Source organism: Crocodylus porosus, unplaced genomic scaffold (assembly GCF_001723895.1).
Source record: "Crocodylus porosus isolate Cpor-Errol unplaced genomic scaffold, CroPor_comp1, whole genome shotgun sequence".
In the NCBI taxonomy this organism is placed as follows: domain Eukaryota; kingdom Metazoa; phylum Chordata; order Crocodylia; family Crocodylidae; genus Crocodylus; species Crocodylus porosus.
In genome coordinates this window covers 5,521,020-5,537,760 of record NW_017728918.1, presented here as the reverse complement: position 1 = coordinate 5,537,760, position 16,741 = coordinate 5,521,020, and the positions used below count along the sequence as shown (strand labels likewise).

The window sequence follows — 16,741 nt, the reverse complement described above, 5'->3', positions numbered from 1 at the left end:
TCTTGTCCCCACTCTCTCTGTGTGGGTGTATGAGTGTTTTGATGTATGTTTGAGCTAGGATTCTTAAAGGTAAGTGCCCAGATCCCATTGCAACTTAATGGGAATTAAGCTCCACTCCTAGTGTGTCTACACAAGAAGTTTATTGTGGAGCTCACTAATTTAGCTCTTCAGTAATTGTCTCATGTCTACATGTGCAATGCTGCAGGAAACTAATAAACTGTGCAGCAAGGTAGTACTTGCAAACACAAGCACTATCCTACTGTGTAGTTATTTACTGTGCAGCAATGGACATGTAGACACTGACCTGGAAGTAAATTGCTCCTGGTTAGCCCAGCCAGCAGGGGCTACACACCTTCCTGTTGCCTAGCCATATGGCTCAGCAGCTGCAGGAGCCTTGTGGCCCAACCAGCTCCTCTGCTACTTGATGCAGCCGCATGCTGCTCGGGCCTGACCCTTGTGCCCCCTGCCCTCCTGGGGCTGGCACCCAGACAACTGAGGCTGGAGCTTGGAGCTCTCCTGGATGCTGCAGGCAGGCAGGAAAAATAAGGCAGGAGCAGCCCTCACCTAAACTGCTTCTGCCTGGCTCAGTTTGCTGCTGTCTCAGGTGCGTGTGTAGATGCTGCACCCACAAGTAGTTGATTCCATCACAAATTGATCCATGGTTTATCTCATCTCATTAATTATATGTGTAGGTGTGCGCCTTTTTCATAGATTCATAGATTCTAGAGTTGGAAGGGACCTCAGCGGGCCATCTAGTCTGACCCCTTGCCCCTGGCAGGGAAGAAAAAGGTCACCAGACCTGGAGTCATGTGATCCCAGCCAGGTCCCTGTCCAGTCTCCTCTTGAAGACCCCCAAGGATGGGGTGAGCACCACCTTTGGCTTTTCTGAAAAAATCTAGCCTTGATGCACAGAGCCAAGTGCAAGTGATCCTTTGTCATGTTACAGTGAAGGGTATTTCTGTGCTGAAAGTTTAACCCTGTAACTGTTCTGAAGACTGAAAATGTGTCATGGTGAGTGAACAGTCATCTTCTGGAGGAGTTAGTCATGGAAAACCTGTGGCTTTATACACGGCTCTGTCAAGCCTATTTACTTTAGAGTTTGACTCCCATCATTGGGCATGTCTACATGTGCATTAACGCGCAGCAATAAGCTCTGGAGCTTACTGCTCCCAGGAAGCTGCCAAGTTCACCGTTTACATGTGTGCCCAGACTGCAGCACATGGAGCTGGGTCACAGCAGCCCTGACTGGCAGGGGACCTGGGGGCATGGGAAGAAGGGCTCAGCCTGCCAACCTGGGGCTGCTCCAGTCTGGCTCAACATGTTGCAGAGCAGCTGGCTGGGGCACAAGGGTGCTTCAGCCCTGGGGCTGGCTGGCAGGCAGCAGGATTGGCATCTACACATGTGCTGCTATGCACAAAAAATATCCACAGCACGCTACCACTCATATTTGCAAGTCCTACCCTGCTGCGGAGTATATTAGTTTTACGCACCCTAATAGAGGTGCACATGTAGACACAGACATTTACTGCAGAGGTAATTAGTTCTCTCTGCAATAAACATCCCATGTAGATGAGCCCAGTGACCCCTTTCTTTCCCTTTTAAAAACCAAATTGCTGCTGAGATGCAGCTGGTAGATGGACCAAAATAATGAATGTCTGGGTGCTATAGTTTGATTGCCTGAAGTGACTCAGTAGCAGAGCTGGTCAGAAATATATATATATTTTTGGCAGTGAAAAATGCTGAAGAAATTAATTTTTGTCATTGTTTGTCAAAAAATGTTTGGTTTCTGGTGAAACACAAAGCATTCAGGTTTTCTGGGTAAAGCCAGCAGTTCTGAGTTTTTGGTCATGCATGACACGATCCTAATTTCCACAGGCAGTCAGCGGGAGAGTGAAGTACTTCAACTACTTAGGCACTTCTGTAAATCTCAGATCCTATTCCACCCAGTAAGTGCCTGAGAATCTGTTTGGGATCCTATCTGACCTTCCTAGGTCTCTGAAAACCCTTAATTCAAAATGTGGGTGGGTCCTTGTTCATCTTGCCACTTTTTGAGTTTTAGTCTTGAGCCAAAAAGGCAAGCACATTACAAAAGTAGACACACGGTTGGTTTTTCAGGAACTTGAGTGGGGTGGAATAGGATTATACTTCATCACAGAGAAGCCTAAATGCCACTTAGAGACCTAATAAGTGGGACAGGATCTGGCTCTTGGCACCTAACTACCTTTGTAAATATGTCCCATAACCCTTACTTTGTCAGCCTGCCTCTGAAAACATTTACATGCTGTCTTAAAAAATAACCACTTAGTTTTCCTTTTCCTTCTAAACAGGAAACCTAATAGAGGTCTATGGGCAGGTCATTGCAGGAAGTTATGAAACCATGGACTTTGACACGGACTACATTGATGGGTAATTATGTCTGTTGGCTTTCCGGTTCTGCCCATGTGATTTTTTTTGCATTTCTTTCTTTGATCAGCCTCCTTGACAGCAATAAATAGCAACCAGTTGGCACAGAATTCCCATTTCCTCTCATTGTGCTTTATTGCAGCTCATGAGTTGGGCTCCAGCAAACTTTGCTAATCTAATTGCAACTGGTCCATTAAGCTAGTCCGCTTATTTACTGGCGGCACAGTCAATCATGGCTCAGTGTGAATTGTACTGTAATTGCGTCTGGTGGTTGTAAGTTTTATTTTGGTGAAACAAATTGAAAGAAACTAATTAAAATAATGTAAGAGTCCAAAAGTTAAATAAATGTTCCTCCCAATTTGCATTTTTTAGAAATGCTATTAGTCAGAAGCAGGGAGCGTAATTCTCAGAGCAAATCCTTAGTCAAAGCAGAGGTATTAAGACAATAGGCCTTATTTTTTTCTAATGCCATCAACCCCGTTTCACCATTTGTGCTTCCACACAGTGGACCTTGTTTTCTTTTGCCTTGTTGCAGATTGGTCATTTATCGAGAAATAAAATGCTGCTTGTCTAATGTAGTGTTGGTCCTGCAGGATGGAGAATTGGGCCTAGTGAGGTCACCGTGAAAGCAAATTGTGATAGCCTGGTTAAGCGAGGGGAAAATGCTGACTTGGTAGGCATTTTACACCAGGGCCTGTGGAAGTGATTGCAGGAGGCTGCGGAGGACTGGGCTCTGAGATTCTCCAGTTATTTCCAAATATTAACTGGTCAAATGGCAGGCTTCATAGGGGTTTTACTGACCACTCCAGGAGCCAGGAAGGTACCTTCCCCTACCACATCATTGCCTCAGGTGTTCTTGTCGCATTTCACTCGGGTCTGAAGCATCACATACTGGTCAGAGCTGGAGGCAGGAGTCTGAATCTGATGGACCATATGTCCAAGATGGTGTTATGGATCCAAATCCTTAGATGGGAAAATTGTGACTCAGTAGATGGTGTCTATCAAAGCCAGTGGTGTTTCCCTGATTTACACTGGCTGGGCACCTAAACCTACATTCCTATGCCCCGGATACTCATTAACGCCATTTGTTCAATATTGGTTATTGTTTCACTTGCTTTGAATGGAAACGAGCAGGGGTCTGGGCGATGGAACAGAAAGCTGGAGATTGTTTCAGCATGTGTTTGATTCTCCACTGAAATGCTGGTTGCCTCATTTACAATATAACCCTGATAGGTGATCCATATACTTGAGGAAGCATAGCAGACAGGATATGCTCACTCATTGAGGGGAATGCTTTGCCTCTTTTCAGTCAATTTATGGCTTGAGTGATATAGGGCTTCATTGCAGTCCTTGCCTCCTTCACTCACATGTTATAAAGGAGGGCTGGGCTCCTTATGTTTGCAAGGGAGTTCTGCAGCCTTCACAAGGGACAGGACATAGCATTCGACTGCAGCTGAGAAGCACTTCAATATGGTGTTACTTACCTGGGGGGGTTTCCCCTGAAAAGCCCCAAATAGAAGAAGATTTAATTAACAAAAAAATGTAGATGATCTCACAAGTCCTTTCCAGCCCTTTTTTCCTATGATACTAAAACATAAAACCCAGCCACGTTTAGTCTCCATTCCAAAGCCAGGACCTAGCAAAGCGTTTGTGTTGAAGTGCCTTTTGAATTGCACAGTAGCCTAAATTGTTGTTGCATCTCAACTAATCCACCTCTGATAATGATGCTAATTGTAATCATAGAAACATAGAAAATGAGGGTGGGAAGGGGCCTGAGGAGATCACATCTAGTCCAACCCCCTGCTCAAAGCAGGGATCAGCCCCAGTGATATCATCCCAGCCAAGGCTTTGTCTAGCCGGGTCTTAAAAACCTCCAAGGATGAAGAAACTACAACTTCTCTGAGGAACCTGTTTTGGTGTTTTCCTACCCGTCTAGTGAAAAAGTTTTGTCCTAATATCCAACCTAACCTTCCCTTGCTGCAACTTTAGACCATTGCTCCTTGTTCTGCCATCTTCCACCACTGAGAGCAGTGTAGCCCCATCCTTTTCATAACCACCCTCCAAGCAGTTGAAGGCTGCTCTTAAATCCCACTAAGCCTTCTTTTCTCCAAACTAAATAAGCCCAGCTCCCTCAGCCTCTCCCCATAAGTCATAAGGGTTTCCATCTCTGTGTTGTATTTAGTTGTTGTCTCCCACTTAAATGATGTATCCGCTGAAGCAGGAAGTGTCTTAGTTTTTGTCTTAAGTGTGGAAGGCCCTTGTACACCCAGATCCTGGTTTGGGAGTTTTAAATGTCTTCAGTAATACAAATAGTAATACAAAATAGCATGTTGTACACAAGGGAGGATAGCTGATGGGGTTTTCCCACTGTTTTTGGGTAACGGTTCCACCAGTACCTACTTTACCAGTTGGAGGCTACTCCATCCCACTCAAGTCCCTGGAAAAATGTTAACTTATCTACCATTGCAACACATCACCATCTCAGCCTCAAGACTAAGTCATAGATCTGCACCAAGGAAGAGGCAGTGATGGAGGATGAGGACCCCTCCTTTTGGGTTTTTTGGCATGCATTTATTTTTCAGGGATGTGAACAGCTTTGAATAGAATCACACTTAGAGCACCTAATACCCAGACTAGGATCTGGCCTAGGAGTGAAATCCTGGCCCTGCCATTGAAAGCAGGACCAGAATATCACTCAGGAGCACTGTGCTTTACTTTCTTGACATGTTTTTTTCTTGTTGTCTTCTAGGCCAGTTATTCTTGAAGCTGAAGATGATGGGTGGATCAGTCTGTGCTCGTTTGCCAACAAGCAAAACAGAAGCAGGTTAGTTTCTGAGTTTCCTTTGCATTTGAGTTGCACTCTCTGAGTCTTATTGCTTCAAGCACACTTGTCTTATCGAGGATTTGCCTACCCACGCGACCCGTGGTAACAAAAGACAAGTCCTTTGTCCTAATGCAGAGACAGTCCTTGAGAAGTCAGCCATCGGGTGAACAATTGGAATTACAGAAATGCTTGGGAGTTCACAATACCTGGTTCTTTGACACTGTGGGATATGTAATGTCCACAGCACAGGAAGTTTTGATATTTTGGATTTATTTTCATTCCAAATTGCATCAAAAAAGTTGAAATTTTCAAAATTGCTCATAGAATATACATTAAAAAAATAGGTATAGATAAATGGGCTTGTTTCAATTGGCTGTTGTCAAGTTAATTTTGGCATGGATGGAAAGGTATAATGTCATACCAAATATTATTAAATAGGGTATCTATAACATATTTTTTGACAGATATTATGATTGGGGTTTTTTTAATGTCATATAAAAGTCAAAACAAAATGAATCAGAATGAGATTCACATTTTGCCTTAAAATCAACAATTTCCTGTGAAATTTTAGTATGTTGATGATACTGCATTTTCTGCTGAAGTGATTAGAAAATCATTACTCAAAAGCCCCTAAAATGGATGTAAGCTGGAGCCTTGCAGGGACAGATAAAATTATGGAAACATAGGCCTGGAAGGTCATCAGGAAGTAATTTTCTCTGACCTCTTCCTCCAGGCAGGATCACCCCTGTTTAAACCATCCTAGGGAAGGGTTTGTCTGACTTTCTTTTCAAAACAGCTGAGGATGGACATGCCACAGCCTCTTTATGCAGCCTGTTCCAGTGCTTAACCACCCTGATAGTGAGAAAGCTCTTCCTAGGATTATGACAAGGTTGCAAGACATCCCTTTTTCCTCATCCATACCAGATCTTTGCATGGTTAACCCCCAGCACAGCAAAGGTCTCAGAGCTCCTGCTCCAACTCTGCCGAGCAGTTCAGCATAGATGCAGACCTGGCTCTTTGCACAGAGACTGGAAGTATTATTGATCACTTTTAACACACCTATCCTATTAACACACGCTATCCTATTCCACCGGAGTGGACTTGGATGTCTGAGTGCAGTCCTATTCTACCTTGATCGAGAACCTGAGAAACTATGAATGCCTCTCTTTTTGTAACACACTGGGTGCATCTAGACGTGCTCTTAATTGCAGAGTTGACTAATTTGCTCCGCAGTAAAATGTCACAGTCTACATGGCTGCTGGTATTAGGGCTCAGTAAATTAATTAACTCTGTCATAAAATAGTACTGTCAGGGACTAGTGGCCCTGTGGCCCAGTTTCCATGTGACAGATACACCGTAGGGGTCTAGTGCCTGTCCCAAAAGGGAGAGTTTCCATCATGCTGTCTGAAGACTCATATTGCCAACCACTTATGGGGTTGGGGAAGCATAGCACAGAGGGGCTGCATTAACTATCCTGTCCTCCTCTGCAAAACCTGAAACCACTTTCATGGTTGGATTTTGGCTCAAATAGACAGCAAGTCCCACCAGGGGAAGTGAAGTCCCGCTGGGCAAAGCAATAGTGACATGTGAGTTAAGGTGGAGCATTGCTTTCTGGGTACATATATTCAAGAGTGCATTTGAATTGGATCAGGGACAGTACCATCCTATGGTGGAGTAATTTACTCTGCCAAAATGCACATGTAGACGCTGACTGGCTGGGGTTTGAAGATGCTACAGTGCAGGGGCTGCCTGCTGGATAACCCTGCTCTGCAAAAGCCTTGTGCCCCAGGCAGCCCCTCTGCTGCCCACTGCCACCACGTGGAGACCAGGGCTGACCTTCCAGGCCTCCTGCCAGCCAGGGCTGCTCCACCTTGGCTCAAAGTGCTGTGGTCCTGGGTCCATGTGCAGACGCTGGGCCTGGGAGCACCGACTCCAGCATGAATTGGGCCGGGGTTTATTTCTTCGCACTAATAGCACATGTAGATCTGCCCACTGTCATCTTAGCTGTAAGACAATCACAAAAAGCAGCGAGGAGCAGAGGACCCATCACCTTTTGTATTCCCTGTTTTCCAGGGATTTGAACAGGGTGGAATAAAATCATGCTTCGGTGCCTAAGTCCACTTTACATGCCTAATGACTGCAAAAGACTCTGACTCAGGGCCAGATCCACGAAGGTATTTAGGTGCTCAACTCCTATCCAGGTACCTCACTCCTTTGATCTGAATGAAAGCAGTGGGAGTTAGGCAGTTAAATATGTTTGAGGATCTGGCACTCAGTGCATCATGAGAGGGAGCTTGCTGGACTGGACCTTGGTGAAGGGGAGTTTTCATGTCCTTGGGATGCCAGCTTCTGATACCAGCATGCCTGTCTGCATTACTTCTTTAGCTCAATGCAAACTCTGCTATCTCAGTTTCCTTAAATAATAAATCCCTTCTCTGCCACTGATGAAAAAGGTCTTTGTTTCAAATATTAAAGCTCTAGGACTAAGCAGCTAAGGATTTAAGTGGTTTGACAAATCATTGTTTAAACTTGTACAAACCTGCCCAGGGCATCATTGATTTTCAAAGCAGTTTTAACATTAACAACATTCTTTGCCTACTTGCTAACGAACCATAACCGCTCCCTCCGCTCTGGGAGAGCGTCTCGCTTAATAACATGTTGCAAAGGCTCCTGGCTTCTTCCAGTCGCAGGTGGGGTCTAAGTCTTTGTTCCAGCGGGTTAAAAGAGAGGGCAAAGTCATGTTCAAGCCACCTTTTGTATCCTCCCTACATTGGGACCATCCTGAAATTTTGTGAAATTCAGAGCAGCCTCTGAGCTGCTCCTCTTCCTTGTTCCCATGCAACTTCAGCTCATGGGCAGGTTCTGGGCTAGTTTGGTTTTCGACCTGGGGACAACCTGCCTACAAATGATTTTTGCTTGGGATGGGATTGCGGGATTTTGCTGGTATTTTCCATTCTTTCAGTAGCACAGTTGTCTTTTATTTGTTATTTTTTTCACAGCTATCCTATCCAGAGAGAACGTGAAATGGGGACCCTGAAGTGCCGTGTAGAAGGCAGTTATATTGGTTGGTGAAAAAAGAAAAACCACATTTGCCTGGCATTTTGGTTTCTTTGGCTGTGTCCAGATGAGCACAAACTTTAGTCCCCTGGGGACAAGTAGCAGCTGGACACCTAGTGCCACTGCTGGTTGCCCCAGGGAATGCCTGTGCTGTGTGCTGTCTGGTGCATGGCAGGTTACCCCGAGGGGGGTAAGGGAGGCTGGCCCCAGAAGTCTTACCTGGGGTCCTGGGAGCCTCCTGGGGCTGCAGCAGCAGCGATCTGGCCACTCAGAGCCTGGTTGGCTGCCTGGTCGGCTGCTCTGATTTTGAGCAGGATGCGCTGTTTTGCTTTATTCTTTGTTTTTGCATGGGGTTTGTTTTTTTTTTTTTGCCCCTGGCTATTCAGGGGTCAACCCCACCGGTGCTGCTCCCTTGCAGTGTGGAGAACAGCTGAATGGGCGCCATGTGCCACATAGCACGCGTTCATCTAGACGTGGCTTTCATAACAGACCTCCTTGAACTCTCACCATGGCACTGGGAAACGAGGTTGGGGAACGAGTCCTTGGCACATTTCTGCCCTTTCCTACCATGATTGTGACCAAACCACTAATGACTGCAAGCCATTTCTTCCCCGCCCATTTTAGACCTTGATCTTTCTTTTAGATGATGACAACTTAGCACGCCTCCTGGCACCTCCCCTCCATGACCTGGAGATGAATTGTGCTTGCCTATGTATTTATGGCCTCTGGCATAGGAGTGTGTGCACTCCACTGGATTCAGTAGTTCATTTGTTGACTGGGCCACAGCACTGGATCCTGGGGGTGGGGAGCTGCCTCCTGCTGCTGACATCTCATCTGAGGAGTGCCCTTGGTAGGAAGTTGGAGGTGCAATTGCTTCACGTGGTTGCTGACAGGTCGGGGTTTGTGCTGGGGGCAGCTGCATAGCACAGACTCTCTCTTTGTTGGTGACCTGTGTCTCATGGTGGGTATGTCACATGAACGTTTCAGAAGGGAGTTAGAGATAAAATTGGCTTAGAAACCACCCAGAATTTTTTCTCCCATCCAAAATCAGGATGAAAAGGCTCTCCTTATTCCTCCCATCCCCAAACTCCCCCACCTTATAGGCTCATAGGAAAGTAGGGGTGGAAGAGACCTCATAAGGTCATCTACTCCAGCCCCTTGTTCAAGGCAGGGTCAACCCTGACTAAACCATCCCAGTCGTGTGTCTGTCTAACCAGTTCTTGAAAATTTCCAGGGATGGGGATGCCACAACTTCTCTAAGTAGCCTGTTCCAGTGCTTGACCACCCTCACGGTCAGACATTTCCTCCTAATTTCCAACCTCAAATTCCCCTGCTGCAGCTTGAGGGTGTGGCTCCTAGTCCTGTCCCCTACAGCCGCCTAGAAAAGCCCATGTCTATCCTCTCCATAATTGCTCTTCAGGTATGTGAAGATTGTTATTAATCAGTCTGATCTTCTCCCGGCTAAATGACCCTAGTTCTTTTAGCCTTTCCTCATAAGTCTTGTCTCCCAGCCCCCTGATCATTTTTGTTGCCCTGCACTGGCCTCTTTCCAAACTGCCCATGTCCTTCATGAAGTGCAGGGCCAACACTGGACACAATACTCCAGCAACAAGAGCACCCTGTTGGCTCATATTCAGCTTATGGTCCACCCTAGATTTTTTTTTTTTAAATGAATTTTGCTATTGTTGAATCAAATTTCTGCAGCAGGCTCAGGAGTGGGTCAGTGTTTCTGATGTGAAAAAGACTCCCTGGACTCTCTGCTTCCCCAGCTGTCTCTTTGGCGGCCCGTGAGTCCCAAAATCTGATGAGTTAGATGGGCACTCTGCCTACCCATCAAATGGGAAGCCTAGGAAGCTGCCTTGTGGCACTAGCTGAGGAGCTGACCACCCATACAGTCAGGCAAACAGCCTGTGCACCCTTGGGGGATGGTGGATGGCATCTTGAGAAACTGCCAGCCATGGCCCTGGTGTCCTGAGGAAGTGCTGTAAGGGTTGGTAGAAAACTAGGTTATCTGGCTGGTAAACTTTCCAAGTTTCTGATGCAAGTTCTGATAGAAATGGCACATTCCAGCAGAGCCTTTCTAGTCTACTAAGCCATCATCTTCCTAAGAGAAACCACCCAATGGGGACATTTTCAACTAGTTCTAGTTCAAGGCCTATGTCCTCTTCCCCAAAACACCTAGGAAAAAACCCAAAGAAGTGCTTTAAATTCTGAAAATGGGACTCAGATGGAATTTAGGCCTCTAGATCCAAACCCACCCCTCCAAACAAATCCAGAAAACCCCAAGTTTTGTCCCTGTGTTTTGGTCCCACGGGTGTCCTGGGCATCCAGTTTATCTGTCCCCATATATGAAGAAGAGCTGTGGTCTAAGCAGCTAATTACAAAGGTCAGGAGTGATCAACCTGTAGCTCATTGGCCATCGGTGGCTCATAGGTGTATGGCATCTGGCCCAGGGGACTCCCTACAGGTTGGAAAATGTGGTGGTGGGAGAGCAGTGGCAATTAATGCCATCACTTCCAAGCCTTGTGTGGTTGGTTGGAGCTAGGCCATGCCCCCTTCCCTCCATGTGACTGAGTTGGGACTGGGCTGTACTGTCTTCCCCCATGGGGCTGGGCTACACCCCCTCCCCTTGTGCTGCTGGATTGGAGCCATGCCCTACCACCTTCCCCTGTGTTGCTAGTTCAGGGATGGCCATGTCCCCGTCCCCCAGCATAGCTGGATCAGGGCCAGGTCATGCCCCCCCCCTTACCTCCCTGCCATCATTCCCCATGTGGTTGGATTAGGGCCAGGCTGCCACCCCCCTCCTCCCTGCATGACCAAATGGGGCACCATCATGTTCACCCTGGGCACTGGATCAAGACCACCAGCCAGATCCAGGCCAGGAGAAGAGCAGGCACTACCCATCTGGTCCATTGGTCAAAAAAGTTGAGTGCCCCTGGACTAGGTCTTTGAGGGTCTATTCTGGGAGGTGGGCTTGAAGGATGCCTAACTCAATGAATGGCTCCCTGCCAGCCCATTCAAACCCATCTGTGTAGATGTCTGCCCCAGATGGGTTTAGTCTAAAGTAAATTGCTCTACAATAAACCCACCCCAGAGCATTTGCACCTGTAGACGTGCCCACAGTGAAGCACTTGATGAACTTTCGATATACTCAAGAAGGCTAGATTTTCTTTTACAAATTTGAATAAGAGATGTATGTTTAATTATGATCAAGGACTAATAAGATAATTTATTTGAACTATTTCTCTCTAGTTTATTGCAATGTTAAAAACCTAATATATCATCTAGCAATTAGTGCACATTCCAAAAAAAGATATAGTTGATTTTGCTTTGATCTTAAATTGAATAATATAGTGCTAGGCCTCTAGCATATTAGTAAGGCTGCTAGTCTCTAACTGGAGAAAACATAGGTGCTCTATTACTTGTGATGATTCATGTACCTTTTGCACACCCCCTTTCCAAAACCCTAGGTCCATCCATGCCTACAGTCAACGTGTTTAATCTCTTTCTTCTGGCAGGCTCACAGAACGTTAGCTTCTCAGTGTTTAACAAGGGGAAGTAAGTAAGATTTTTTTCCTCTCTTTCTCTGTGACTTCTGAAGCATGTGTATATGTGTTTAGCTCTAGTACTTTGCTGTCTCAAAAAGCTGAAATCATTTTCAGATCGGGCCTGGCAGAGAGAAAGACAGTTCTGCCTAGAGCACATTTCCAAGATGTCGGCTGTTATTTTGTTTGGCTAATTGCAAGAGAAAGACTCCTCCATTGGGTACAGTTGGGGGTAGACCTTTTGGTCTATCTCTGGTCAGTGGGGGGGGGACTGTTGGTCCTGTCTGTTTCTTTGAGATGGGCTAAATCCTAAATTTTCCATTTTTTTATTTTGGGGGGTTGTCTGCCTTACCTTCTTTTTTTTTTCACTCATTCTCTGCCCCTTCCCCCAAGCCAGAGTTTTTCCAGGAGTGGAAAAAGCAAAAAGGTAAGTGAAAGTGGTAAAATCCTCACTTTTTACCATTATCCAATCAGAAGAAGTCGGGAAATGATAAGCAGGTGAGTGAGAATCAGGTCTTACAGAATTGTAGAGTCACAGAAAAGTGGGGCTGGAAGCGACTTCAGGAGGTCATCCAGCAGCTCATCACTCTTTTCGAGGAAGGCTCATTCCTATCTAAACTATCCCATACAGGTGTTTGTCTAAATTATTCATAAAGCTATAAAAATAACCCATCACACAGCTGCTAGGAACATTGCCTCCAAACTCCAAGAACACCTTAACTTTTCACAGGTAAAGCAGGGGGACAAGGGCACTGCCAGTGCCCTGTCACTGCAAGGACAGGAAGTATTCGTTAAAATACACTTGAGAGATCCAAGGAACAAGACCATGTCCACCACTACAAAGGTGGACAAAACCCCTCACATGCCAATCTGATTATATCAGAGCCACGGTTTATAACGGGAAGCTTTCAGATGAAGAACATCAGCCAGCTCTTTTTGCGGAGCTACATGAAAGTTGTGTCATAGTTTCTAGGGTTGGAAGGGACCCGAACAGATCATCAAGTCCAACCCCCTGCCCTGGGCAGGAATAAGTGCTGGCCTCATAATACCCCAGCTGGATATCTATCCAACTTCGTCTTGAAGACCCCCAAGATAAGGGAGAGCACCACCTCCCTTGGGAGCCCATTCCAGAGCCTAGCAGGCTTAACCATAAAGTTGTGAATGAACAGTTGATTTTCCTCTTAGAAAAAACAGTTACTCTCAGTTTATTCTGAAAGTAAATGCTTCCTGAGCCTTCACTGACACCACAGGTAGCTCAAATTTCAGGGACCCTCACAAGAATTTCTTTCTTGTTGCAGGTCAGTGGTACACAAGGATGCATGGCTTATCAGTGCCAAACAGGAGCTTTTCTTGTATCAGACACACCCAGGTACTGTAGAGATCAGTCCCATGATGAGCCCTTTTAGAAGGTCATGAAGGCAATCTCTTGCTGTTAAACTTTCCCAGTGCTTTCTTGTGCCCCTATCCCAACTGTGCATTTCCCCTTCTATCCCATGCTGTCTTGTGGTTGGAGCACACAAAAAAAGTCCTCAGAAGGAGATGGTTTTCTTACATGCTAAAGATGTTAAGTGCCCCAGTTCCCTGCTGTCCCTTATTTTGTGGCATTCTCTGGTTCCTGGATTCCCAATCAGTAGGACTTTGTAACATAGCTACCAGCCTTTTTGAGCGGGAAGGGGTAGAAGTGGGGTTGGGGGAAGGACCCTTCAGGTGTTGCCAACCCAAGACATCTTTTTTTAATGATACTCTGCAAGCTTTTTACTGCCAACCACACTGTTTTTATTGACATATATGTTTTTACTGATATTTGTTTTATGTAAATGCAGCTATCCTGCCAAGCCCTGGCCTGAAGCCAGGCCTCAGTTAGAAGGGGTGGGTTCAAATATAGAGGTTTAACATCAACCATAGTAAACAAGTACAAAAGCTTGGCTGTCAGTAAAAAAGTTTTTCAGTAAAAAAAATAATTTTCTTGGTTTGGCAGCCCTGCTTGACTGCAGTCATTGTTTCACACTGCAGGGACCTCCTACTCACCTCCACATCCTGATGCATGTGTCTGCGTCCTGAACCATGCTGCCACCCTCAGTGAACCCCCAAGACTTACCTCTGCTAGCCCTCCTTCCCCTGTCCCACTCAGACCCCAAGGAAGCCTATCCTTGACACAGCAGTATTATATGTAGGCTTGGACACAGGAGCAACAATGCAAGACAGAGTGATTCTTGCAAGGTAATGTTCTCCTGCTCACATACCAGGTAGCACTGCTCTGCTCTGTTTTTGGAGCTTCAGTCAAGTTGTAGCTGCTTAGTGTTTTTACTGATAGCTAAAATTTTTTTCCAGACTTTACTGATAGCCATTTTTAGACTGAACTTCTACTGATAGTCAGTAGATTTACTGACATTGGCAACCCCAGACCCCTCTTAAAGGGTAATCGAACCCTATCTCCAGAAGTATCAGCATAAGTGCTAATCATGGCGGGACAGGTGATGGGCAATGAACCACCGGTTCTAGTCCTGCCAAACCCATGCTAGGTGCATCATCCTGCTAGGTTCAGAAGGTTCTGAGTAACCACAAAGCCAGCTGAGGTTTGAAACGTGCAAGGAACTTTGGAGAAGGCAAATTGCTTCCTTGTCTCAGCTGAGTGAATTGTACCTCTTGAGAGTCAGTGGGAGAATCAAGATTTCTCTGTGTATAACGTGGGAGAAGGTTTACTGCAGACTGCTATAGTAGTGTGTCAGGAAGTTTACAATTTATCATCCACTAAAACCAAAAACATTCACATGCAGCTTCCAGCTTTACACAACAGATCATTTAAATCCTGAGTAGACATTTTCCTGGCTAAGTTTTGTCAAGAAATTTGAAAATAAGCTGTATGTAAGACTCAAGGGAGAAATACATGTCCAAGCTCTAAAGATCATCAGAGCAAGTGGAGGTGTCCAACCTAAGTTTTCTGGTTATTATCATATGTTATATAAGGCTAAAAAGATCACGTGGTTCATCAAATCTGGTTTTCTACATCTTTCAGGAGCTCTATCTACAACTTTATCCTAAAGTTTGATATAACCTTTGACTGTAGCTACCGTAGTGAATAGACTAACAGGTTGCTAAATGCACATGTATGAAGGACTTGGTTCAAATGATTTAGCCCCCTAGTAATGACATTAATGGTTGTAATAGTAGTAATAATATAGCATTTATAAAATTAGAGATAATGATGTTATTTTAGATGTGGGGGATTTGATGCACAAGAAGTTAAAGTGGCTTGCTCACACCCAGAAAACCAGTGGTAGAAATGGGAATAGAACCAGTCCACTGCTTTATCCATTAGGTGATGCTGCCTCAATAAGGCCCTTACAGCTAGTTGGCTTAGCTGTATTTTAGATGTAGAAAAGTTAGAATAATCTTTAAACTGCCTTGTAAGCAGAATGCAGCTTCCTGTTCAGAGCAACAATTGCTTCGTTCAACAGCAGACAGCTAACACGCTAGGGCTGTGGTGGCCTAGTGGTTAATGCATCACACTACTGCTTCAGTCCCTGAATGGGACCCCTGTTTTGGACTTTAAAGCCTGTTCACAGGTGATCCAGATTTAAATGGATACCTAGTTTTTTAGACTGGGGTTAAGACGTTTCTGTGCTATTGGCCACTTCACTCCTTTCTGAGCCATTGGCCACAGAAATCGGTACACTTAACTATGCTAGCTGTATTGGCTGCTGTGGGTGGGAGGACATTTGCACACAGTATATGAATGTTAAACTACCATCCAATAACCAGATTACCCATGTGAAAAGAGACTGTAAAGGTCAAATCCTGAGTGATCCCAAGTGCTTACAATCTCCTTTACATCTGCATGAGTTGGAGATGCTTAGTGGCTCCCAGGATTTTGTTCTCAAGACTGAGAATTAAGCGCATCATATTCAGACATTGGTGAGTTCAGTATTAGTCAGACCTTTGAGCTAAATTCAGAAGTTAGCCATACAGGATGTAGGTTAATTTAATTTCACCTTCTTCAGGCCTCCTCAAAGTATAAGTTCCATCAGTCTGGGGGTTGGACTAGATGATTCCTGAAGTCTTTTCCAGCCCCATGACTCTAAATAATCACAACATGAATTACAGGAGTCACTGAAACCTTTTTCATAAAGTTACCATAGCCTTCCCCAAATTGTCATTTGTCCAGACTCCATGTACTCTCTAAAATTAATTCTTGGTGTAATTCCACTGGTTTCTAGGAGTTACATCAGGAACGAGTTCAATGCATTTAAGTTGTAGGAGCTTGCTCCCATTGATATCAATGCAAATGTTGCTGTTAACTATAATAGAACAAAAAAGTAGAAGGGGTCTCCTGGGCCATTGAGTCCTGCCCCTGTGTTCATAGACAATTATTAACTGAAGGAATCTCCAAAGCAGCGTTGAGTACCGGAAGCAGCAGGGAAATCAGCCTTTTCTAGTTTGGGTGCAAATTAGTTGGGTTTGTTTTCCGATTCTTCCTTTTCTTTCTCTATAGAAATAGTGTCTGTGTTTCCCACCTCTGGAAGCCTGGGAGGAGGGACTCGCCTCACTATCACAGGAGATTTCTTTGATCACCCCTTGAAGGTCACCGTTGCAGGTAACAATGTAGAATCAGGTGATAGATATTGCAGTAATGCAATGAAAGCTATGGGCCAAATCCTGTGCTTACGAACATCTGAGCCATTACAGGTACTGTGTCCAGGTTTGGGCTCCACACTTCAAGAGAGATGTGGATGGATTGGGAAGAGATCAGTGGAGAGCAACAAACATGATTAGAGGCTCGGGAAACATGATTTATGCCGAAATCCTGAAAGAATTAGGTTATTTAGCCTGAGAGAAGACTGAGGCAGGGGAATCTGGTAAGTCTTAAAAAATCTGAAGGGTGATTATAGAGAGGATTGAGATAAACTAGTTT

At 45.2% G+C, this 16,741-nt stretch overlaps 1 protein-coding gene across 12 annotated transcripts in view; it reads left to right on the top strand.

Moving 5' to 3' along the window:
• The window catches only part of PKHD1 (polycystic kidney and hepatic disease 1 (autosomal recessive)), a 383,573-nt gene that overhangs the window by 15,871 nt on the left and 350,961 nt on the right, over nt 1-16,741 (top strand). For all 12 annotated transcript variants that reach the window (XR_002101523.1, XM_019537166.1, XM_019537170.1 and 9 more), the window contains 6 exons: nt 2,328-2,406; nt 5,153-5,227; nt 8,227-8,291; nt 11,803-11,842; nt 13,128-13,198; nt 16,322-16,423. Coding sequence is in view for 11 of the 12 variants with exons in the window: in XM_019537166.1 (XP_019392711.1) it covers nt 2,328-2,406; nt 5,153-5,227; nt 8,227-8,291; nt 11,803-11,842; nt 13,128-13,198; nt 16,322-16,423 (432 nt within the window). In the remaining variant the exon portion in view is untranslated. The remainder of the gene's footprint in view (nt 1-2,327; nt 2,407-5,152; nt 5,228-8,226; nt 8,292-11,802; nt 11,843-13,127; nt 13,199-16,321; nt 16,424-16,741) is intronic.